This window comes from Leptonychotes weddellii, chromosome 5 (assembly GCF_054177405.1).
Source record: "Leptonychotes weddellii isolate Sample4059 chromosome 5, ASM5417740v2, whole genome shotgun sequence".
Taxonomy (NCBI): Eukaryota; Metazoa; Chordata; class Mammalia; order Carnivora; family Phocidae; genus Leptonychotes; species Leptonychotes weddellii.
Window position 1 is genome coordinate 325949 of NC_138373.1, and position 21213 is coordinate 347161.

The 21213-nt window shown below is 58.0% G+C and overlaps 2 protein-coding genes across 12 annotated transcripts in view; one reads left to right on the forward strand and one right to left on the reverse strand.

Moving 5' to 3' along the window:
- SUN1 (Sad1 and UNC84 domain containing 1) overlaps window positions 1–21213 on the forward strand; it is a 300496-nt gene that overhangs the window by 150826 nt on the left and 128457 nt on the right. The window lies entirely within an intron of this gene.
- Window positions 1–21213, reverse strand: part of PRKAR1B (protein kinase cAMP-dependent type I regulatory subunit beta) — a 90280-nt gene that overhangs the window by 15232 nt on the left and 53835 nt on the right. For all 6 annotated transcript variants that reach the window (XM_081819210.1, XM_081819214.1, XM_081819211.1 and 3 more), the window contains 4 exons: window positions 17221–17282; window positions 16744–16790; window positions 10318–10476; window positions 4941–5001 (listed from right to left, as the gene is read on the reverse strand). In XM_081819210.1, the coding sequence (XP_081675336.1) occupies window positions 4941–5001; window positions 10318–10476; window positions 16744–16790; window positions 17221–17282 (329 nt within the window). The remainder of the gene's footprint in view (window positions 1–4940; window positions 5002–10317; window positions 10477–16743; window positions 16791–17220; window positions 17283–21213) is intronic.

Below are 21213 nucleotides of genomic sequence, written 5' to 3' on the forward strand. Positions count from 1 at the left end.
CATCCCCGGCAGGGAGACAGGGTCTTGGATAGGGCGCTGTGCTCACACGCATCGCGGTTTAGCTTAGGCGATGGGTGCTGGAACTGGGGCCTGTGAACCCAGCGTGAAAACAGACATCTTCAGACGTAAGCTGCCTGTGTTCCTGCAAAAACACAATCACAGCTAAGCACTGGGGCTACTACGCGGTTTAAAATATTTCAGAGCAGTTGGAGCGATTACCCGTCCAGAAAAAACACCATTCATCACGGTTCAACTGCAAATGCACTTATGTTGCAGGGCTGGGCAGAGCGCACCTTCCATTATTTTAGGTCAAATCACTGAATTCCAATGCCACGCTCTCAATCTTCACAGCTCGCGAATTCTAGATACCTTTCCGCCTCTCCCTGCACCTTCCCTTCCCCATCATTGTCCATCCCTAGCCCTCAGGAAGGAAAAGGAAAAAAACGCAATACGCTCCTTTGGAAGAAAGTAACGATTGCCTGATTAACTATTTCTTTTTTGGCAGAAAAACCTTCCCTGGCCTATACTTATCAGATGCTACTTAAGTAGGTCAGCGGCTAAAAATACAAAGCAAAGCATTTATTTTAGAACTGGGTTAGGAGCGGGATTTCTCTGCTTTAAGATGCCTGCCAATGCTGCGCATTGCAAAGGATGAGCTTCTGCGGAGCCGCCAGCACATGCACCCCGCCGGCCCATCCGGAAAGGTCTGCACAGCCGGGGCTGCTCGGGAACCCGAGGCCGGTGGCGTTCCCACGCGGAATGAGTCCGTGCTCGGGGGAAGTCGGCATGCAGGCCGGCCTGAGGGCCACGCGGCACGTAACTCTGCGAGTCACACAACCAGGGGGAAGCCGTTCCCACTGTCCCATCAGCAGGTTTCTCCGTTCCATCTGAAATGTGCCATACTCTGGGGTCCGAAAGTCGAGACATGCAAAGCTGTGTCCCCAGCATCAGGAATCTCAGGAGACACTGGGGGGATGGCAGTTTGTTGCCCCGGGTTTTGAACTGTACCCAGTCTCTGAGGCGACGCAGGACACACAAGCCCTGGGGGCGTTTTCATGGCATTCGGGGTCCCGAGTCTCAGGGTTCCGGGGGCTGACCGTCCCCCCTACAGACGGGCCCTCTTCCTGAGCGGGATTTCAACTCTGCACCTGGACCGTATGTGAACACAGGCAGGCAGGCGTCCCGCCAGCAGCCACAGCCCAAGACCACACGAGGCACCAGACATGGAGCCCCAGGGTGGCTTCCCCCAAGCCTGCCAGGTTCCGTGCCCGTCACGGGCCGACCCCGGTGTCCATGCGCAGGACCCTCCAGGCCCTGAGTGCACACTGCCACCTCCACGCTCCTTCCGGCCGACGGAGGGATGGAGCTGAGGGCAGGCCGGTGGAGAGCAAGGCCTCCCAACGCCGGCCGCAGGCATCTCTCCAGAGGATTCGCTGCAGCCGGGGTGACTGAGGGCGAAGATTAGTCTCGTGGTTGCTCCGCCCGACGGCCACGGAGAAGCACTGGCTGGTACCAAGCTTGTGGACGGGGACTGACTGGAGAGTGTAAGAGCGCCTGGCGCCAGTAAAGGGAGGTGGAAGGTGACCGTGGGCCCCAGGGTCCTGGGTTCGGGGATTTCTCATGGGGCTAAAATACCCTTCACGCAGCCCCTACGAAACCGTGGGGACCAGCTCATGAGGCGGCCAATTTTCGCTTCTCTGAGTACGACACTGGCCACACAGCCCAGCGTCCCCTCCTAGGACACGTCCAGACCAGACGTACCTGCAGAGGCACGGGGGTGCCTTCCATCACCTCCACTGGGGGTGACCAGAAGGTTCTGGAACCAAGGAGTGGTGACAGGGGCAGACGCCCTCAAGAAATGGTTGACACGGTGCGTGCTGTGTGATGAGCTTCCACCACCAGAGGAAGAGAGGAACCGGAACCTTCCCTCACCATCTCACAGGGTCTCCGCGAGGACGTGGGGTCAGAGGCCCCGCGGCGCCCTCCCTGCCGGACCTACTTTACTGTTCTGTGTTAAATTACTCACATTCACTACAAAGAACTCAAGAAATACAGCAAACCGTAAAAAATGTGAAAAACTGCCAAGTGCCACCCAGAAATAGCCGCGGCGACGTCGCAACCTCGCTGCGTCTCCAGTCACAGACCCAGACAGAAGAACAGACAGAAAGACAAGCGGAAATACTCTTATAAACGTGACCCACCAGCTGTGTCGCTTTTTCAACGTAAACTCTTAACTCTATTTTGCTTAAATTTAATACAAGAAAAAGAAGCCAGAAGTAACCAGGTATTTTTTTCAATGTAAGATACCTTCTTTTCTAAAAGATTCCCCTAAGAAAGATCATTAAAAAAACCAGTCCTCAGATTGAACCATATGGAGTGCCCACCTTTTAGGTCAAAAGGGGTAGAAAACGGGCCATTTCAGGTGGCTCGACTCGGCAGTGGCGCTGGCTCCGTGTTAGGACGAGCTGGCCCCACCTGGCCTCCCCACGGGTTTTGGGTTCTGCTCCCTGGTGTGGCCTGTGAAGGAGCGAACGCACTGCAGGCCACCCACCCTGACCGGGGTCTTCCGAAACCCGCCTCGGGGGCGCTGGCCCTCCGCGGGCACCGCGGGCACCTCGGGCCTGGCCAGGGGCGCCCTGTGCACCGTCTCTGGGTGGCTCGTCCTTCCACATCCCCCGGCGCCCTCCCTGGGTCCGGTGGCGAGTGCTCCCCAGGGGTCCTGCCCACCACTGCACCACAGCTACCTATGCCGTTCCAGCGCATCCCTGGCTGACCCCGTGCGCAATCTCGTCCACTTTTCTTCATTTGGAGAAAAAGATCAATCAAAGAAGCGGCGTGAACAACATAACCAGCCAACCTCTGTCCTGAATAAAATCGTATGGGTATTTTGTCATAGTAGCTTCAGATCTATTTGTTCAGGTTTTTAAAATTTTTTAATCTTTTATTATCGAAGCACAGTTGACCTTCAGGTCTGTTTTTTAGAGACCCCCTGACATCACGCTCGAGCTGACTTCTCTCCCTCCCCCGAGGCCACGGCCTCGGGCTTTCCCGTAAGACAGCCTCACAGACGCTATGGAGGGCTGCTCGCACCACCCACGCGTGCGGCTTTCTGCTCGAGATCTGCGTTGATCCCGGAGCTCTGGCGCATTCGCGTGACTGCCGTCCATCCGCACGATGCGGCTGACTTCACCTTGTTTCCCCTCCTAGTCCTCGTGGAAGCTGCTGCAGCGAACGTCCATGGCCGTGTCTCTGTGCCCTTGCAGGAAACGCCCAACGGCGAAGCTGTAGGGCGGGGGGCACGCGGCACCGGCTCCGCTCCCAGGACCCCAGCCGACCTCCGAGGCTCTGGCCAGGATGCTCTCCCACCTCTTCCCTCCACTGCTTGCTCACTGGATTTGTGTTCTTGAGAAAGGCTACTACCCTGGATCTGTCTGCTGTTTCTGTGGAATGCTTTCTTCCTGAGTTCTTGTCTGTGTGTCGCTTGCTCTGAGCTTTTCTCTGTAGTTCTGGCTCCTGCGGCTGGTCTGTGCGGCCGCTGTAGCCCTTCCCTCCACTTGCCCAAGCTTGCTACGAGCTGGTGTGGGGGCGTCCTCCTGCCCTCCCCTCCAATCCTCCACTAGAAGGGCAGGCAGTGAGCCCTCTCCTCGTCTCTCTGGTCTGGACAGCAGGGACCAGGCAGAGGGAGAGCCCAGCTGGGAGCCAGGGCTGCTCCAGGGCTGAGGGCAAGCCCAGTGTCCCCCCCAGCTCACACCATGCAGGCAGGGGAGCAGTCGTGGGACTGGGATTGCTGCCCCAATCCTACGCCCTCATCCATGAGCGTCAGCCCTTTGCTTCTCTCCCTTCCTCACTCCATTACGTTCTTGGAAAAGGAGGATACCTTTCATTCAGCATCTTTACCCAGCAGCCTGGCCTGGGCTTGCTGCTGGGCGGTGGTTTCCAGCGGTTCCTGGAGGCTCAGCACTCAGCTGTCCCTCACCTTCCCAAGCACAGGCGCTCCCGTGGGCTAGAGCCTCCTTGTCCAAAGTGTAAGTCGCCAGCCACATGTCAGAGGCTGGACACAGATAAGGAACATCAGCTTCATTGCTGAAAGTTCTGCCAGAAAGGGCTGGTCTGCATTAGCACGTGATCATCACTCACGGTGCAGAAACTTCAAAACACTTAAAAACTCTTGTTGGTGAAAATTTTGTTGACACTTCTGAAAATCAACAGAAATGGAGCCATTGTGTTTATCACACCCCAGAAGAAGGAAGGGCAGAAATGCAGCAGGAGAAACCACACTTAGGAAAACACCAAAACAGGTCGTGGGAAGAAGCTCAGCACAGTGGGCCGCCTTTACTAGAACACGAATTGGGCTTGCAGCTCAGAACTGATAGACATGGAGGAAGGGCTGGAGGTGACACTGGTGGTGGAGGGACAGACAAGAGGAGCTCACAGGATGAGGGCACAGACACTTGAGGAAAGGATAATGGTGCCCTAGGGGACTAGACACAGAGCTCTTGGTGTGTGTATGCACATACACGTGTGATCGTGCCTGTGTGTGCACGCATGTGAGCACGCCTGTGTGGGGGCATACGTGTATGCATGTGGGTGATCGTGCATGTGTGTGCATGCATGTGAGCATGCCTGTGTGGGGGCATACGTGTGCATGCATGCGGGTGAGTGTGCCTGTGCATACATGTATATGCCTGTGTGTGCACACATGCATGTTTGCATGTGTGTGATCATGCTTGTGTGGGTGCATGTGTGTGCATGCACGCATGTAAGCACGCCTGTGTGGGTGCGTACATGTGTGTGTTCCAAGCTTGCACATCACCAAGGGCGCTGAACCTGCCAGGCATGCAGGGAACGTGGAAATGGGTGGGGCCAGCAGGCAGGACTCAGACGAGACTGGAGGAGGCCACGCGGCACAGAGCCTTGTACACGGGGCCAAGGCCACTGACCCAGGATGGAGACCTTGCTGAGAAACTCCTCATACATCTTGCGCTTTCTCAGTGTGCTGCCCTGTTTAGGAGAAAGAAGACAGAGAAGGTAGGTCTTCATGCCTGAATCGTTTCAACATCTCCAAATTTCCCCAAATGACTCTGAATCCTTCGAGGATTCCATGTCTTGGAAGCCCCTCAGAGACCCCACCCCGCACCTCCCCCCTCCTCCAGGCAGCTGCCCCTCCCCTGGCTAGCCTCAGCAACCTCATCAACCTCATCCAGCCTGGGCTGGTGACAGGTCCACACAATGAGCACTCAACCAACCAGAGTCCTGCGCTCGGCCTTCCATGGGCTGAGGGCAGGTGTCCCCAAGGTAGGATGGTGAGGGGCGCTGTCTGGGCAGCCTCACCGCACCCCCACACCTCCCCCGGACACACACATCTGGAGAGATGCTGGGGCCAGCGACAGAACCACATGGGCGATGCGTTAGAGAGGGGCAGCCAGCGTTGGTGAAGTCTCTGGACCAGACATGCCTGAAACTGGTACTTGGGGAAAAAAGCAAATGAGTTGCTTCTTTCCCATCCAAAAGCTGACTGAATAAGACAAAACCAGCAAACAGGATCCCGTCAGTCTTTATGTGAATTAGAAATGAGAATCCACTCCAAAAATTAGAATCTGAATGTGAATTAGACAAACGCACCCCCTTCTTCAAGTGTGCATCCCAGTGAGCTGGTGGCCTAAGCAAATAAGGAAGCCCAGCCTCCCAGTGGCCAGCACCAGCTTGGCAGGTAGAGAGCAGCCTGGACTTCAGCCCCTCACCCTGCCTCCCGAGGCCTTTGGACAGTGTACACATTCCACAACTATACATGGTAGCCCTGCCAATGAGTACTGGTAAGTACGGCACATTCAGAAAACAGGGACGTGCGGTCCACCTGCCTTATCCATCAATGGGAGCTGGAAGTTCACCTGTGAAGTGAAAAGGATGGAGAGTCCAGTGACCACAGACTAGACACCTGACAGGGGAAGAGGTGTGAGGAAAGATGGTAACAATGAAAAAGTGCTTAGGCCAGGGCAATGGTGGGTCCTCCAGACACTTGGGATGATTACCCTCATCCCCAGAGGAAGAGGCAGGCTCAGAGGGGCAAGTGACCACCTAGACTGTGATCACAGGAGCAAGAACGAACCCAGACTGGGCTCTACAAGTCCCAAAGCTTGGTGATGATGATGATGGTGATGATGGTGATGATGGTGATGGTGATGATGGTGATGAAGATGATGATGGTGATAATGCTAATGATGGTATGATGGTGATGATCCTGATGATGGTGATGAAGGTGATGATGATGATGGTGATGATGGTGATGGTGATAAAGGTGATCATGGTGATCATGGTGATGAGGTGATAAAGGTGATGATGGTGATGGTGATGAAGGTGATGATGATGGTGATGGTGATGATGGTGATGGTGATGATGATGATGGTGATGATGATGGTGGTGATGGTGATGGTGATAATGGTGATGAAGCTGATGATGATGATGGTGGTTGATGGTGGTGATGGTGATGATGGTGAGGATGGTGATGGTGGTGATGGTGATGAAGGTGATGGTGGTGGTGATGGAGGTGGTGATGATGGTGAGGATGGTGATGGTGATGATGATGATGGTGGTGATGGTGATGATGATGATGGTGATGATGGTGATGATGGTGATGGTGATGATGATGATGATGGTGGTGATGGTGATGATGGTGATGGTGATGATGATGATGATGGTGGTGATGGTGATGATGATGGTGATGATGGTGGTGATGGTGATGATGGTGATGATGGTGATGATGGTGATGGTGATGAAGGTGATGATGGTGATCATGGTGATAAAGGTGATAAAGGTGATGATGGTGATGATGGCGATGAAGGTGAGGATGATGGTGGTTGATGGTGGTGATGGCGAGGATGGTGAGGATGGTGGTGATGGTGGTGAGGATGGTGAGGATGGTGATGATGGTGATGATGGTGATGGTGATAAAGGTGATGATGATGATGGTGATGGTGATGGTGGTGATGGTGATGGTGATAATGGTGATGAAGCTGATGATGATGATGGTGGTTGATGGTGGTGACGGTGAGGATGGTGAGGATGGTGATGAAGGTGATGGTGGTGAGGACGGTGATGATGGTGGTGGTGATAGTGGTGATGAAGATGATGGTGGTGATGGTGAGGATGGTGAGGATGGTGATGATGGTGATGAAGGTGATGGTGGTGAGGACGGTGATGATGGTGATGAAGGTGATGACAGTGATGATGGTGGTGATGGTGATGATGATGATGGTGGTGATGGCATTGATGGTGAGGCTGATGGTGATAGCAGTGGTGAGCCATCCTGAGCACAGTGGAGGAGGGCTGACAGGGAAGATCAGCACACTCCCATTCCAACTCCAGATCACCCATACCCCCCCTACTCTTAGCCCAGTCTCACCCCCTCTGGGCCTCAGTTTCCCCATCAGAAGAAGGGACAGACAGCACCATGTTCTCTGTGTCTTTGACCTGGGCTCCTCCCCACCTTCCTCCAGATTTCCCACCTCAGCCCAGCAGGCTCCTTGTCTGCTTCCCACTGAGACACAGAGGGAAGGCTACCAGCCTCTGGATGGCGCGTGAACGTTGGGAGTCCGTTCATGCGCCAAGTGGGAGGCACCCCACTCTGTCCCAGAAAGGCTGGCACTTGACTCCTGCTTCACGGGTATGGGGCGGCCTGAGGAGCTTTCCCATTCTTCACGCAGGGAGTGGGCACCCCACACCTGACCCAGGAAGAACGGGCAGGGCAGGCACAGGCAGTGCTTCCTGACCCCCCTCACTGCAGATGGGGACATGGAGTGTGGCCCTGCTCAGTGGGGCTCCTATGCCACATGGAGCAGCAGGGGCAAGAGAAGGAAGTTCGAGGGAAGCTTCTGGATCAGATGTCCTGGGATCCCTATCGCCTGAATGCATAGGGAGGGGCCCCCTCCCTGGAGACCCCCCTGGCAGTTCCCCACCCCCCCATCTCCCCCTTGGCAAGTCCCAGTTTAGTGCCAAGTGAATGCATGGTGGGTCCACTATGTATGACGGATACATCCAAATCCGCCCAAACCCAGGACTGATGCAAACACGGGGACTGTCCTGCGGGACACTCCCTTCCGGGTCAGCCAGCACTGTCATTTTCATTCCCGAGACACAGAAGCTATGCAACTCCCAGCACAGCCACGGCTATTCTTAGTGCACAGGGATCCAGAATTAAGACAGAGGAAGTGCCAGCAGCCTCGCTGGTTTGGGAACTTCCCTGAATACGAGGTTCCAGCCACAAAAATCCCACAGCCAAGAAGGACTCAGCACTGGGGATGGTGAGAAACAATAGCTTATGCAACATGGGACCAGGTGCACGCGGAGGGGACTGCGGGCGGACAGAGGCTGCTGGGCCCTCGCCCAAACCTGCCCCTGCCTGTGGGAAGGAGGGGGTAAGGTGCCTCAGGGCACCCCACCCACGAGGCACACAGCCTCTCCTGGAGAAAACAGGAGCTAGCAAGTTGGAGATGAAGAGGAGAGAGAGCTTGGCTCCGGAGGCAGGGACATTCAGCTGCTCTCTCCCGATGTATCCACGGCTCTAGAAGAGCCCCTGGCACACAGTAGGCGCTCAGTCAATGCTTACTGAGTGCACGGATGACGGGTGCCTCACGCGCATGGAGCTGATCAAACAGTCGCCCCCAGGACTGCACGGAATTCTCCCTGGGTCGTGAAAACTGGGGTGTTGTGGTGGGACCAGGATAGGCGGGGAACGCTGATATTCCCGAGAGGAGGGGCAGCCTGAGCAGGACTCCATCTCCAGGCTCCCGCCTGACTGAGCCCTGGGACTATTTTAAACTACTCACGGACTGTCCCAGGCCTCCCCCAAAGCACCCCCGCATCACAGCCCTTCCCTGGAAGCTGCACCGTCCAGACCAATCTCGGGGAGACAGTCAAGTCCCAGAGAGCATGTGGTGGAATCCAAAGGTCTCCTGGCAAGGAGCTCACCCCGGTCACCTCCCTCTGGACCTGTCGGGACCCCTCCTGGGGTCCAGGCCCTGTGGGATGCTGGGTCTGAGCACATACCATCCCTGACCCACCCGGAAAAGCACCTGTCCCAGCCATCACCACCAGGCGAGCCTAGGTGGCTGAGGAGTGAGACTTCCAGAGGCCAGGCGCTCAGCTCCGGTGGCCTCTGCCCAGGGATAGGGAGGGACGGAGACCCTCAACCGCGCTGGGATGTCTTCGGACCAGTGTGGCCGGCCCAGAGCCTTCTGGCTTCCTTGCTGCTCCTGGAGTAGGATGGTTTCCACCCTCCCCGGGACAGCCCCCAGTCGGCTGCGGAAGCTCCTCTGTTCAAACCCCTGCAGGGCTCCTCCCACACACTCAGGTGGGAGTTGAGGGCTCTGTGTGAGCCGTACCCCCCACGGGACCCCTGTATCCCCATCCATGGTGGTCTGCCCACTGCTCCACGAGCATCCAAGCTCATGCCGCAGGGTCTTTGCCCAGACACTCTTCTCCTGGATATGCTAGTTCCTTGCTCAGAGGCCTTGGCTCCAAAGCCGCCTTATCCCAGAAGTTCTTCTGGGCCTTTCTATAACATAGCAGCCCCCTCTTCCCCTTCTCTGCTGTAGTTTTCTCCATGAAATTGTCGCTACCTGAGGTATGTGTTTGTTCTCTGACTCCTACACTAACATGCTGGCTTCCCAAGGGCAGGCTCTGCCCCTGTGATGATGCTCCCTGATCTCAGCACCGAGAACGGTGCCTGGCAGGTGGTGTGTGTGGGATGAGCACTGAGTGGACACACGAAGAGCCTGCCTCCTCTCCCCAGGGAGGGCCTCTCTGTCACAGCTCACCATGCCCCCGGCCGCCACATAGGGGACTGTGCCCACCCTGCACCAGCGAAGAGTGGATGTGGCTGCACAGGAGAGAAAACCTAAAATGACAGGGGCAAAAACACCTGGGGGCTGACCCCCGCATGAGGATGTCTGGGGCCAAGCAGTCCGGCCCCGCTGTGCTGGGGCTACCAGAGAGCCAGGCTCCTGGCATCTCTTTGTTCCACCACCTTGATGAACGGTTTCCATCCTCAGAGTCACCTCATGGTCCAGAATGCCAGCTGGAGCTCCAGCCATCACAACCCCATTCCAGACAGCTGAAAGGAGATAGGAAGGGCAAAGGGGCCCTCCTAGCTGCCCGCATACCTTTTAAGAAGTTTCCAGAATCCCTCCCACACTTTTCACCGATCCCATCAGCTCTTTTCTATCACCCCCACTTGGACAAAGCCAGGGTTCCCGTGAGATGATTGGCTGTGTGCCAGACCCCCCAGCCCTGCTGAAGCTCCTGTGCCAGGGAGCCACTCACCATGAGGATGCGCCGATAGCTGTCCCGGTCGATGCCCCAGAGCTTGAGGTCTGTCTTGGCTTTCACGGTCGCCGCCCTGGGGGTGCCATAGATGAGTGCCAGCTCCCCAAAGCTGCCCCCTTCGCTGATGCTGGTCACCCACTCTCCGTTCACATACACCTTCAGGGGACAGAGTGAAAAATGTCAGAAAAGTCACGGGGGATGTGTGGGGTCACAGTGGCCCGTCCTGCACCGGGAGCCCTCCTCCATGCCCACCAGAGGGGGCTCGGCAAGAAGGGGACATATGGCCACAGCCCCCAGGCCCCCTCGCCCACAGGCACAACTTCCCACCGCCCTGCCCAGGCCTGTCCTGGATCTCTGCCAGCCATGCTGCCTGCCTCACCCCCAACCCTGTGCAGAGCCACACGCGGCTGGACCAGCACGATGGTGCCCTCTGAGTCTCCACCCTCCACAGGCAGTGAGACGGGCCTGCGTGGGAAGCGGATGCACCGTCCAGGGCTCCTGGTCTGTGCGGAAGGCCTGCCTGCCTCCCTGGCCGGCCTTCGATTCAAGTCCTCATCAGCCTTGGATGGGTCTCGGGGCCAGTCTCCCCAGCTGCACACAGTGGGTCAGACTCAGTGCTTCCTCAGGCACCCCAGCTGACACCCTCCGGGGCTCTGCCCCCGGGCCCACCCTCACAGAGCCATGCTGACGGGGCCTCCCTGCCTGGGGCCGCAGCACCCAGCTCCCGGGGCCTGGGGTCGGTGGAGTCGCTGCCGGGGCGCCGATGAGGCCCAGCTGAGAGGGGCCCTTTCAGCGTGCGTGGGCGGCCCAGCACAGCGCTGCCACTATGCATTGACCCTGCACGTTCCGTATCGCGCAAGAATAGTACAGATTGTTTATTATGCGGTGCCCATGCAGATTCCGTTACTATAAATTGACACAATGCAGCTTTATTCCCCCGGCGAGTCAATGAGCTTGAAGAATAGTGCCCATTGCCAAAACGGGTACGCGTCGGGAAAGAACGGACTGCGGTGAGTCAGGGACGCCATTCTTACTGAAATCAATGACTCATTATCTGGGCAATAACTGAGGCACAGAATCGCGTATCCGCAAGAAAACACCACGCAGGTGATAACTCCGTAACGCGAGCGAGCGAGGGTCCCGGGGACCCGGCCGACCACGAAGCTGCGTGGGAAGGAGACCACAGCTGCAGAGAAGCAGCCGCCCGCAGGGGCCTGCACACGTGTCCCTGACAGCCTCCGCCAGCCTGGCTAAGCACAGAGCGCCTGCTCCTGGGCCTGTGTTCTTGTGCTCCCCCAGGGAGGTCAGGCCACTAGGTCCCCAGCTTCCACGCGACGAGGCTCTCCAGGAACAGGAGGACAATGTCCCGTCCTTCCCACGAGGCAGGGATGCATGATCCAGGAGTTTTAGGGACCACAGACAACATCCTCCAGAAGCTGTGCTCCTGGTCTTCTCAAAGGGGACCGAGAGACTGTGGGGAGGGGGGCAGTGACAACTTCTCAAGGGTCCTGGCAACCCAGCCCCCGGCCAGCCCTCCCCACACTCTGCTTCGCTGTGAAATCCTGCCCACGGAGGTCTGACTCACAAACACCCATGTGCCTGGATCCCAGCTCAACAGCTCAGTGACGTCGGCCCTGCCCCTGGGACCCCTCAGGTGACAGGTCCCTTCCAGTGACCATGGCTCCACGAAAAAGAATCACAGGGTGCGTCCTTCTGTCGCTCCGGGGGTGAGCTGTTGGGTTTAGTGGGTGCCCGTCCTGTGGGGGGGCCGCACGTTTCCTGCGACTTCTCCAGGGTGAGTGCTGGGCACTCCTGTGTGTGCAGGTGTTGCTAAACACTGTTCCCCAAGAGTTGAACCAAATGGCCCCCCGACCAGCGCACACTGCACGTCTTCCTGGGGGCCTCTTCAAGTCGGGGCAGTGACGGGAGCTTGGGAACGTGGGTCAGTGGTTGGGAGACTCTGCCTGACACGGTAGTCTGGGGGGGTGTGGGGGGCCTCCCCCTCACACCTGAGGGTCACAGAAGCCACCCACCTCGAATGGCTGCTGACAGGGGCAGGACGCCCAAGAGCAAATGAGCACAGGCACCCAGGGGACAGACAAAGGGCTCAGCAGAGCAAGCAGGGCAGGACCCAGGGGACCTGGGGGACCTGGGGCCCGGACTGCATCATCACCAGGGGCCGCCGGGGACCCCCTTCCTGCCCAGAAGCCCAGGCCTCAGAGAACTCCCTGCGATGCATCAGAGAAAACCATTGTGCGGAGCCCCAGACAGGCCCAGGAACACACTGCAGGCCGCCCCACGGAGCACAAAGGGGCCATCCTTCTCAGGACACTGGCCTCTGTCACCGCGGCCAGTGCAGCCCTGGGCCCCACCCCAGCTGGCACGCAAAGGGGTTACTTCTTGCTTTGTTTCATTTTTTGTTTCTTCTTCTTTTAGAAGAAAAATGGTGGGAGGCCCCACTGGGCTACACTTATGGTCCCACCATTGACAGTGACTTCTCTGGCTGAACCCAGAGCTCCCACCCGGCTGTTCTGCATTCGTGCATTCATCCATCCATCTGTCCGTCACCCCCAGTGTGAACTGAGCGCCCCTCTGTGCCCTGCACGTTCTAACTGCTGGCAGTCACCAGGGGAAGGCAGGCGGGTTCCTGTCCACGGGGACTCCAGCCGGGAGAAAGACGGCAGGCACAAAATCATACAAACACACATTCATCATGAAGTGCGCTCCGGGCATGAAGAGAACAGGAGGCACAGCGTTCAGAAAGACCACAGCAGAGACTGTGCATGGAGGGCTCTCCATGAAGGAGAACTTGAGCCAGGCCCCATGCATCCAGGGCCAGCATGCAAAGATGTGGAAGAAGGGTGACTGAGGCAGAGGACAGGGTGTGCAAAGGCCCTGGGGCCACAGTGAAATGGAGGGCACTGGATGCCACATGACCCAGCAGGGAGAGAAGCCCAGGGGGCAGGAGCTGGGGTGGGGGAGGGAAGGGCTAGGATGTTATTCTAGAAGCCAAAGGAAGCCACAGAAGGTTCTGGCACTTCACCGGGTTTGCGCTGTGACACTCCCTCTGGTGGGGCCGCCGGAGCGGTGAAGGAGGGAGAAGTCACAACAGGCAGCTGTGGGCAGCGGGCTCAGCAATCCCACTGGCTGGGTCAGAGCCCAGGGGCCGAGGCCCAGTGACCGGCTTGGCAGCAGGTGGCTATGACGTGGCCCACACTGGACAGGCTGCTTCCGCTCCACACAGAAGGAGGTGGAGACGGTGATCGGACCAAAGGCACAGGATCCTGCTCAATCAGATCCCGAGCTGGGGCCCCAGCATCTGGAGCCTCAGACGCAGACCAGGGCTGAGAGAGCATCGTCCACATGGCGTGCTCGCCGCCTTGCTCTGCCACCTGCCCTCCCTGACCTGGGCATCTCGGGGCAGCGCTCTGCTCCACAGGAAACAAAGACCGGCCGGCAGAAACCGTCTGGGCAGCGGAGACAGAACAGCAGGGCCCAGAGTTATCCGTGTAATCTCAGCAGGCGGGGGCGGGGCGAGTGGCCAGGTTTCTCACACCGCCCAGAGCTGACCTGGCACTCCGGCATGCCCCTGGCTGTTCCGCCTTCACAAATGGTGAGGAAAAGCTAATGGCCCGTCTCCTGCCGCCTCCCCAGGCTCCCACCGCAAGCAGCAGGTGCGGCCCTACGGCGAGCGGGCACCCACATCCCAGGCCCACGGCGGGCTGCCCACAGGCACCCTGAAGGGAGCAGAAGCCCCGCCTGTGAGTGGCTCTTCCCGCCAGGCTCTAGCACCTCGAGCCCCAAATGCCAAATGCCCAGGGGGTATTTTGTTGGTTGTTGCTCACAAAGCAAGCCCCCCCGCACAGGCATCCCTCCTGAAGTTCCCGTCTGTAGAACCTGGGCCGCGCGGGCTCCATTTCCATTCGGGTCCCCTCCAGAGGATCCCCGAATCTATCCTGGCGCGTGGCCCTCCCCCACGTCAACCACACTCAGGTGCTCACAGGGCAGGATTTCGCAGGGACCCTGAGCGCCCCTCCTGAAAATGGAGCAGGTGTGCGGTTTGTATGCTGGCCACCACCACATGGGGTGGCTCTGAGTTCCCCGTCCCCCAGGTCCCAAGGACAGTCCTTACCAGCTGAGCACACCCGGGCTGCCAGAGCCTCCGCCGAGAATGAAAAGGGCATGCTGGGGTCCCCAGATGCGCTCTGCAGTGAAACAGGGTCTGGAAGGCCCATGATACTGCAGGAAAGCTTCACAGCCGGCTCCGGCTGAGCCAGTCAGTGGTTAACAGAGACCTCCTGACAGCACGGGCAGGGGCAGATGCCTTTACTCATAGCCGTGAGATGCGTGATGGCCAAGGGGGGCAGCGACGCAGGTGTCCACTGCTGTGAGCACAGGAACACAGTGTGGCCCAGCCACACGACAGCCTTAGAGGGAACCTGCCCCCATGGGGACAAGCCCCAAGGACGGGAGGTGGAGGAACACCAACCAGAAAACAGAAGGACATGCACGGGGACCCCACTCCCACGAGGCCCTGGAGTCGTCAGACACAGAGGGTACACGGCGGGGCCGGGGCTGGGGGAGCAGGTGGGGGTCCGTGCGTCACGGGGACAGGGTCTCCGTGTGCGGGATGGAACGTTCTAGAGCCAGATGGGGGGACGGTGTCCCTGAACCGGACGCTAAGAAATGGTTAAGATGGCAAATTGTATGCTACTTGTATTTTACCAATTTAAAAAAACAAACAACCAGAGCTCCAGGGAAATGCTGAATAACTGACCACGACCCATGGAGCCAGACGGCCATGCCCTGGGGTGCCCTGTCCCAGGGACGCAGCTCAGAGGCCTCATGCCCACCTCAGAGGCTAGAAACCGGAGGGAACCGGGTGGGGCCGGAGCCGGAGGGCGGGAGGGTCCCAGCACAAAGGAGGGTCCGAAAATAGTGAAGGCCTCGCAGGATTAGGGAGGAGCCAGGCCTCAGACAGAACTATGTTCCTGAGCCCTAAAATCGGCAGCCGAGTATCCTTTTAAGTAGAAATGCTATGTTCCATGAATAAAACAAATTGGAAGATATTTTTATACTTAGAAAAATGGATTATAGCTCTTGGCAACACACACACTGTGGTGTCTCTCTGGAAAACCATAATTTAAACTGAACCTGGTGCTTCTGGCATTGGTCACCTGCTGGTCAGAGGGCAGCGTCCACCCTGAAGAAGAGGAGGGGTACACGGGATGCCCACCCCTGAGCCCAGCCAGGCAGAGGGCCAGGCTGGGGTCCCGGGGGAACCTGCCTCCTGCGGGGCTTCAGCACATGGTGAGCCCCCCACCCCCATGAGACCAGCATTGCTGGAGCCTAAGAGCCAGGGTCAGCAGCCCCGACACTGTCCTAGGCGCAACCCTGGGCCAGGTCAGCCAGGTCGCTCCCCTGCACCCTGGAAGGCAGTTTACAGAAGCGAGCACACAAACGCAGCGTTCGGGCCTCAGAGCATCTGCGAGCAGTAATAACAGTAATTATTATAATACATACCCCATAACTCACCCCAGCTAGCCCACATGCCACTTTTTCATCCCGGATTCCTGACTGAGCTCTTTTGATTCCCTTAAATGTGGCCTTCACCCACAGCGCTGCACTGCCCGGTGCGTCCCACATCACAGGAGGGCTCCCCGCCTGCCCTGCCCGCTGGGAACCCGAACAGGCTGGTGGGGGACCCCGACGGGCATTGTGGGGCGGCCCCACAAGTCACTGCCTGTCCCTTCAAGGGCTGGCTGGCCCAAATTTGAGACTACAGCCGGACTCAGACATCCACCCACGGGCCCGGACATCCTGGCTTAGGCGAGCCAGGGTCCAGTGAGCACTGTAAAGCCGCCTTTGTACCTGAGCCTCTGAGGCCAGGGCTAGGGGGCTAGAAGGTGACCTCACTTTTCCCACTCCCCAAACTGCCTCCATGGGTCCCCGGCCTCAAGAAAAGCCAGCTATGGCCCCTGGCACGGCGTAAGGTAGCAAGCACAGGGAGCCTAGGGAGAGCCTGGCGACCCCTACCCCATCTCAAGGGGGCTCTGGGGCCAGGCTCTGGGACCTCCCTTGAGGGGGTGGGCAGGGGGTCCCATCAGGATGAGCAGGCCAAGCCAGCCACTTCCTCCCCGTCAGTCACGTCCCACCTCTGAAGGGTGCTGGGACAGGGGGGCAAGACAGCAGAACTTTACAGTTTGCAAAGAGACACCCTCCCGTTGGACCTGAGTGCACTTAGATGAATGTAGGGTGGGTGTGAGGAGGCGAACGGCCCACACTAAGCGGCTGAGCGGCCGGGGTCGGCCCAGAGCTGCACACCTTGGCACTGCTGTCCAGCACGGCAGGGCCCACAAGCTGCTTCCCTGACCTGGCCGTGGACACAGGCGCCGTTTTCCGGAGCCGGTAAGAGGTACTCACATCTACTTCTCCTTGGTCGATCACATAGAAGTTATCTCCTTCGTCCCCTGGAACGAAAGAAAGCAGAGACCATGGACCATGCGGAGGGTACCACATGGGGCACCTCCGGCCTCCCTGTATGCAGTACCTGCAGCCTCGCTTCACCGAGGCCAAGCAACTCTGGGTTCCACACGTTTTTCCCTTAATCTTTTAAAAATAAAACGTGTACAAACACCACGACGGCCCGACACACACGGACAGCGACGTGGCCGGCACGCGCTCCCGTGGCGCGGTCACCTGTGTCTCGCGTGGCCGGGGCACCTGCGGTCCACGCCTGGCCCATCCTGGGGTTCGACTCCGTTAACGAGTGCAGAGCGACGTGCTCTGGTCTCCTTAGTGACCTTCCTTGAGGGTGGACAGCGGGCTTTGTGTCCACACCCTGGGCACACCCACGGCCCCCGGGACCCATGCTCTAGCTCAGAGAAGCAGGGAACGCACCTTGCTGTATGACGGTCTCCCCGGCGATGTGCATGACAGGGAACATGGCGTCAAAGATGTCACTGGAAGAGAAAAACGTACCACGTGTCGGAGCTGAAGCGACGTGGGGCACAGGGACCCCACTGCAACACCTCACATGGAGCAACCAGCTCGCTTCCCCGGGGAAAATGGAAAAAGGAAATCAGGGCCTTTTGTAACCCTGCTGTCCAGGCACCAGCTCACCACCTGGGGATGCTTCTGTGCCGGGACAGATGGGGGTCCACTGTCAAAAATGGAATCACACTGTACACATTGCTTTGGACACAAAAAACAAAGTAAGAACATACCGCAAACAGAGTAACAACAACAAAGTAACAACACACCAGAAGAACGGTTCTCACATCTATAAATATAGTCCTACCAGAACACTGCTTTCTGCATGCTTCCGGAGGGGAGACGCTTCCCCCCGAGGGGCGTCCTGAGACCCCAGACGCAGAACAATGTGTTAGACATGCAGAAGCCTGTGAGCCTGACCCTGGCTGTGCCAACAGGCAGTCTGGCCATTTAATTTCCTAAATGTGGCGGTGGAATAGACCAAACGGGCAGGACGTGGACAGCGGGGAGGTGGAGTGTGCCCACTGGGGACCCCTCATCTCCGCTGACCGCAACCAGGACGCAGTGTCAGAGGTCAGCCTCATGCTCCCAGAATGCAATGGCCACCTTCAGGAGACAGCACCATCCACCGGTCCCCGACGGAGAAGTGGGCAGCCGGGGCCCCGCAGTGGGAAATGCACACTGCAGAGCTCTGGGCGGCTGGCCTCCTCTCGCCTGGCTGCTGAAACAGAAGAGTCTTGGAAACCTTCGCCCGACTGCTCAGGCTGAACCAACCTCAGAGGTACTCACAGGTGCTGGACGCAGGCTGAGTGCCGAGCCGCCAGGAACAAATGCAAAATCAGAGACGCAAACCACCCTGCGCCCTACTGTTCCCAGGCTCCAGAAAACATTAACTTAAAGTAGTAGCTGTTGGGACGCCTGGGTGGCTCAGTTGGTTAAGCGACTACCTTCGGCTCAGGTCATGATCCTGGGGTCCTGGGATCGAGTCCCGCATCGGGCTCCCTGCTAAGCAGGGAGTCTGCTTCTCCCTCTGACCCTCCCCTCTCTCATGTGCGCGCTCTCTCTCACTCATTCTCTCTCTCTCAAATAAATAAAATCTTAAATAAATAAATAAAGTAGTAGCTGTTTTCACCTCGGGGGTGGGGGGACCAGTGGGTGGCAGGGGCCCCTCCCCACCTCCTCCTTCCCCCGGCATGGACCTAGCATCTGTCCCCTGGCCTGGGCTGCACTTCTCAGCCACACCTTCCCTGGGGGAGCATCTGCAGATGGGTCTGGTCTGTTTCCCAAACTGCATTTCTTCAAAACCACAGCATCAGGGGTCTCAAAATGAGCAGATCTTTAAGAAACGATTTTTCAATTCCTACCTCATTCTTTAAAAACTTTAAGTGGTAATGGTAAAATATTTCCACAAATGCCATTAGCAGTGAAGCTAACCCCAGGACCCACCACCATGCAGCCTGGGCAGGTACCTCGGGCAGCGGTCAAGCCGCACAGTAGGGCCCCAGCCCACTGCCCTCCACACACACGGCCGGTATGTCTGGGGCACACGGACGAACCAGTGAAAAGGCCTATGGTTATCATTCACACAAAGGTCCTGGTTGCAATTCTTACATTTTGTCCTGTGTTTCTTGATGCATGTGTACATGGAGACACGCAGACCTGGTGAATCCCCTAGGGGCTGCCCTGCCTGGGCCTGGCCCAGCACCCCACTGACCACACAGGCTTCCCCCCTGGGGTATAGAAGGAGCATCCCAATCTGTGAACAGCAAGGCCAGAGAGCCCAGCCCCACTTACCAAAAAGGCCTGCTAGCCCCATTTCCTTTGGAAGAAGCTAACATCCCCAGTGCCCCCCAGCTCATCACCAAGGCTTGGACACAGGTGGTGTGTGGGACAGACACACGCGCTCCCGCCGGCTCAGCCCATCCCCCACTAAGAGGCCCCCCCCTCCTTCCCCATCTTCTGCGTCTTCTCAAACAAAACCCAATCCTTCCTGCTTCTTAGCCCCTGACGGCATTAGAAGGCCCTGACTGTGCCACAAAAAGAAAACTGGTTTTCTATTCTAATCTGGAAGTGGCCTGTGGAAGGCTTTACTGAAGCTGCCGTCCGCATCTCAGAGAGTCTGACACATGGGTCCTGCCGCCCCCACCAGGATCACCAAGGACACTGGGCTTGGCACTCAGGCATCAGGGACTGTGCCAGGCCCGGGGACACAGTGCCCGGAGCTGCTGAGACACAGAAATGTGAAGACATTACTGTCCTCACTCCATGAGGCCCCAAGGACGGGACCAGAGCTGGCCAAGCACCCTTCATCTGTCCGCTTGCTCTGAGGTCAGACCTGCAGCTGTCTTGTCCAGACTAGGAAACCAGAGATGCTAAGTAACTTTGCCAAGGCCCGCAGCTGGGAAGAGGTGAGGCCGGGCCGCACTCCTGCCTTCCCGTGCAGGGCTCTATGGGGCGCCGGGGGCTAAGCAAGGCCTCCTAGCATGGAAGGGGAGGCGTGTTGGGGGGCACAGGGCCTTCCAGTCTCAGAGAGCAGGTGATGGAGGGCCCTGATGCCAACCCCGGGGAAGCCACTGGCCAGGGAGAGGCGCTGGTCATTGCCAGGAGGCAGGGCCCTCCAATCCCAGAGGCAGCCCCATCAGAGAGGCTCCACCCTGCCCTCTGCTCTCAGTCTGACATGGGGTCCTCGGGCTCCTGAGCGGCCCCCAGGCCAGAGCAGGTGCTGCTCCCTCAATTGCGGGGAGCAGCTGACAAAGGGGTGCCCGCTTGCCTTATCCCAGTGTCCCTGTGGCCCTGTGGGCGCTTTTCACCAGGACCCTCCCACACACATACCCGAGGCGGCCCAAGCACCAAAGGGACCCTCAGAGTTGGACCAGGAGTGATGGGGGCAGAGGCATCATCTGTTAATTTTGCTTTAATTATAATTATTTATTGGTACTGTTGGTTTTTGTCACTCTAGGTCAGGGGCTGGGTCTCAGCCCTGCTGTCCCGTGGACATCTTTGGCTTCCGGTTCTGCCTAGGCACCCCTTCCAGAATAAGGTTTTACCTGCATAAAATGGAATAAATAGAAAAACCAACGAAATCAACAATATGGAAACACAGTGGTTAAAATGTTTAAAGAACCAGCCTGCAGCATCGTAGCCCGGGGTTTGTCCTCCTGCATCACATAGCCAGGTTGGGGCATGCCCAGCGACCACCCCAATGGTTAGGGAGCCATGAGCATAAGCCTTATTTTCAGACAATCTACAAGAGCCAGGATGGGATGCGGAAGTGCCCACACTGTCCTCAGGTGACAAGATCATAGGCACCGTTCAGGCCTCAGCAGCCTGCTCACGACAGAGGGAAATGCCATCCACGTTCACGGACTCCTTCACAGCCCTCCTCCGTCCCTCTGTGCCGGCAGGCCTGTGCTGGGGGCCAGGAGCCGAGCATCACCAGCAAGGAGCTGCGTCAGGATGGTGGCCAGGGAATGGGCACTCCTGGACCCCAGCCACACCCGGACCTCGACCCAGGCAGAGCCACCATGACACTCGGGCCTGCAAAGTGCTAGGTCCCCCAGATGACACACGGCTCAGAGACCACAGCCCTTTGGAAGCTCCCACCTGAGTCATTCCTCTTCCTGGTGGCCCTCCTTCCCTGGGCTCCTTAGCTCTTGCTCTCCAACCCCTGCAGCTGATGGTGTCCTGACTTCCTACTCCCCAGTGCACTGTGAGTTCTGAGAACAAAGACCGTGTCTTCACTGCAGCCTGACACACAGCACCCAGCCCGCGTCTGACTCACAGAAGGTCCTCGGTACAATACGGATTAAGGATAGAGATTGGATGGGTGGATGGATGGTGAATGGCGGGGGGGGTGGACGGGTGGTGGGTGGAGGGTGGGTGGGTGGAAGGGTGGATGGA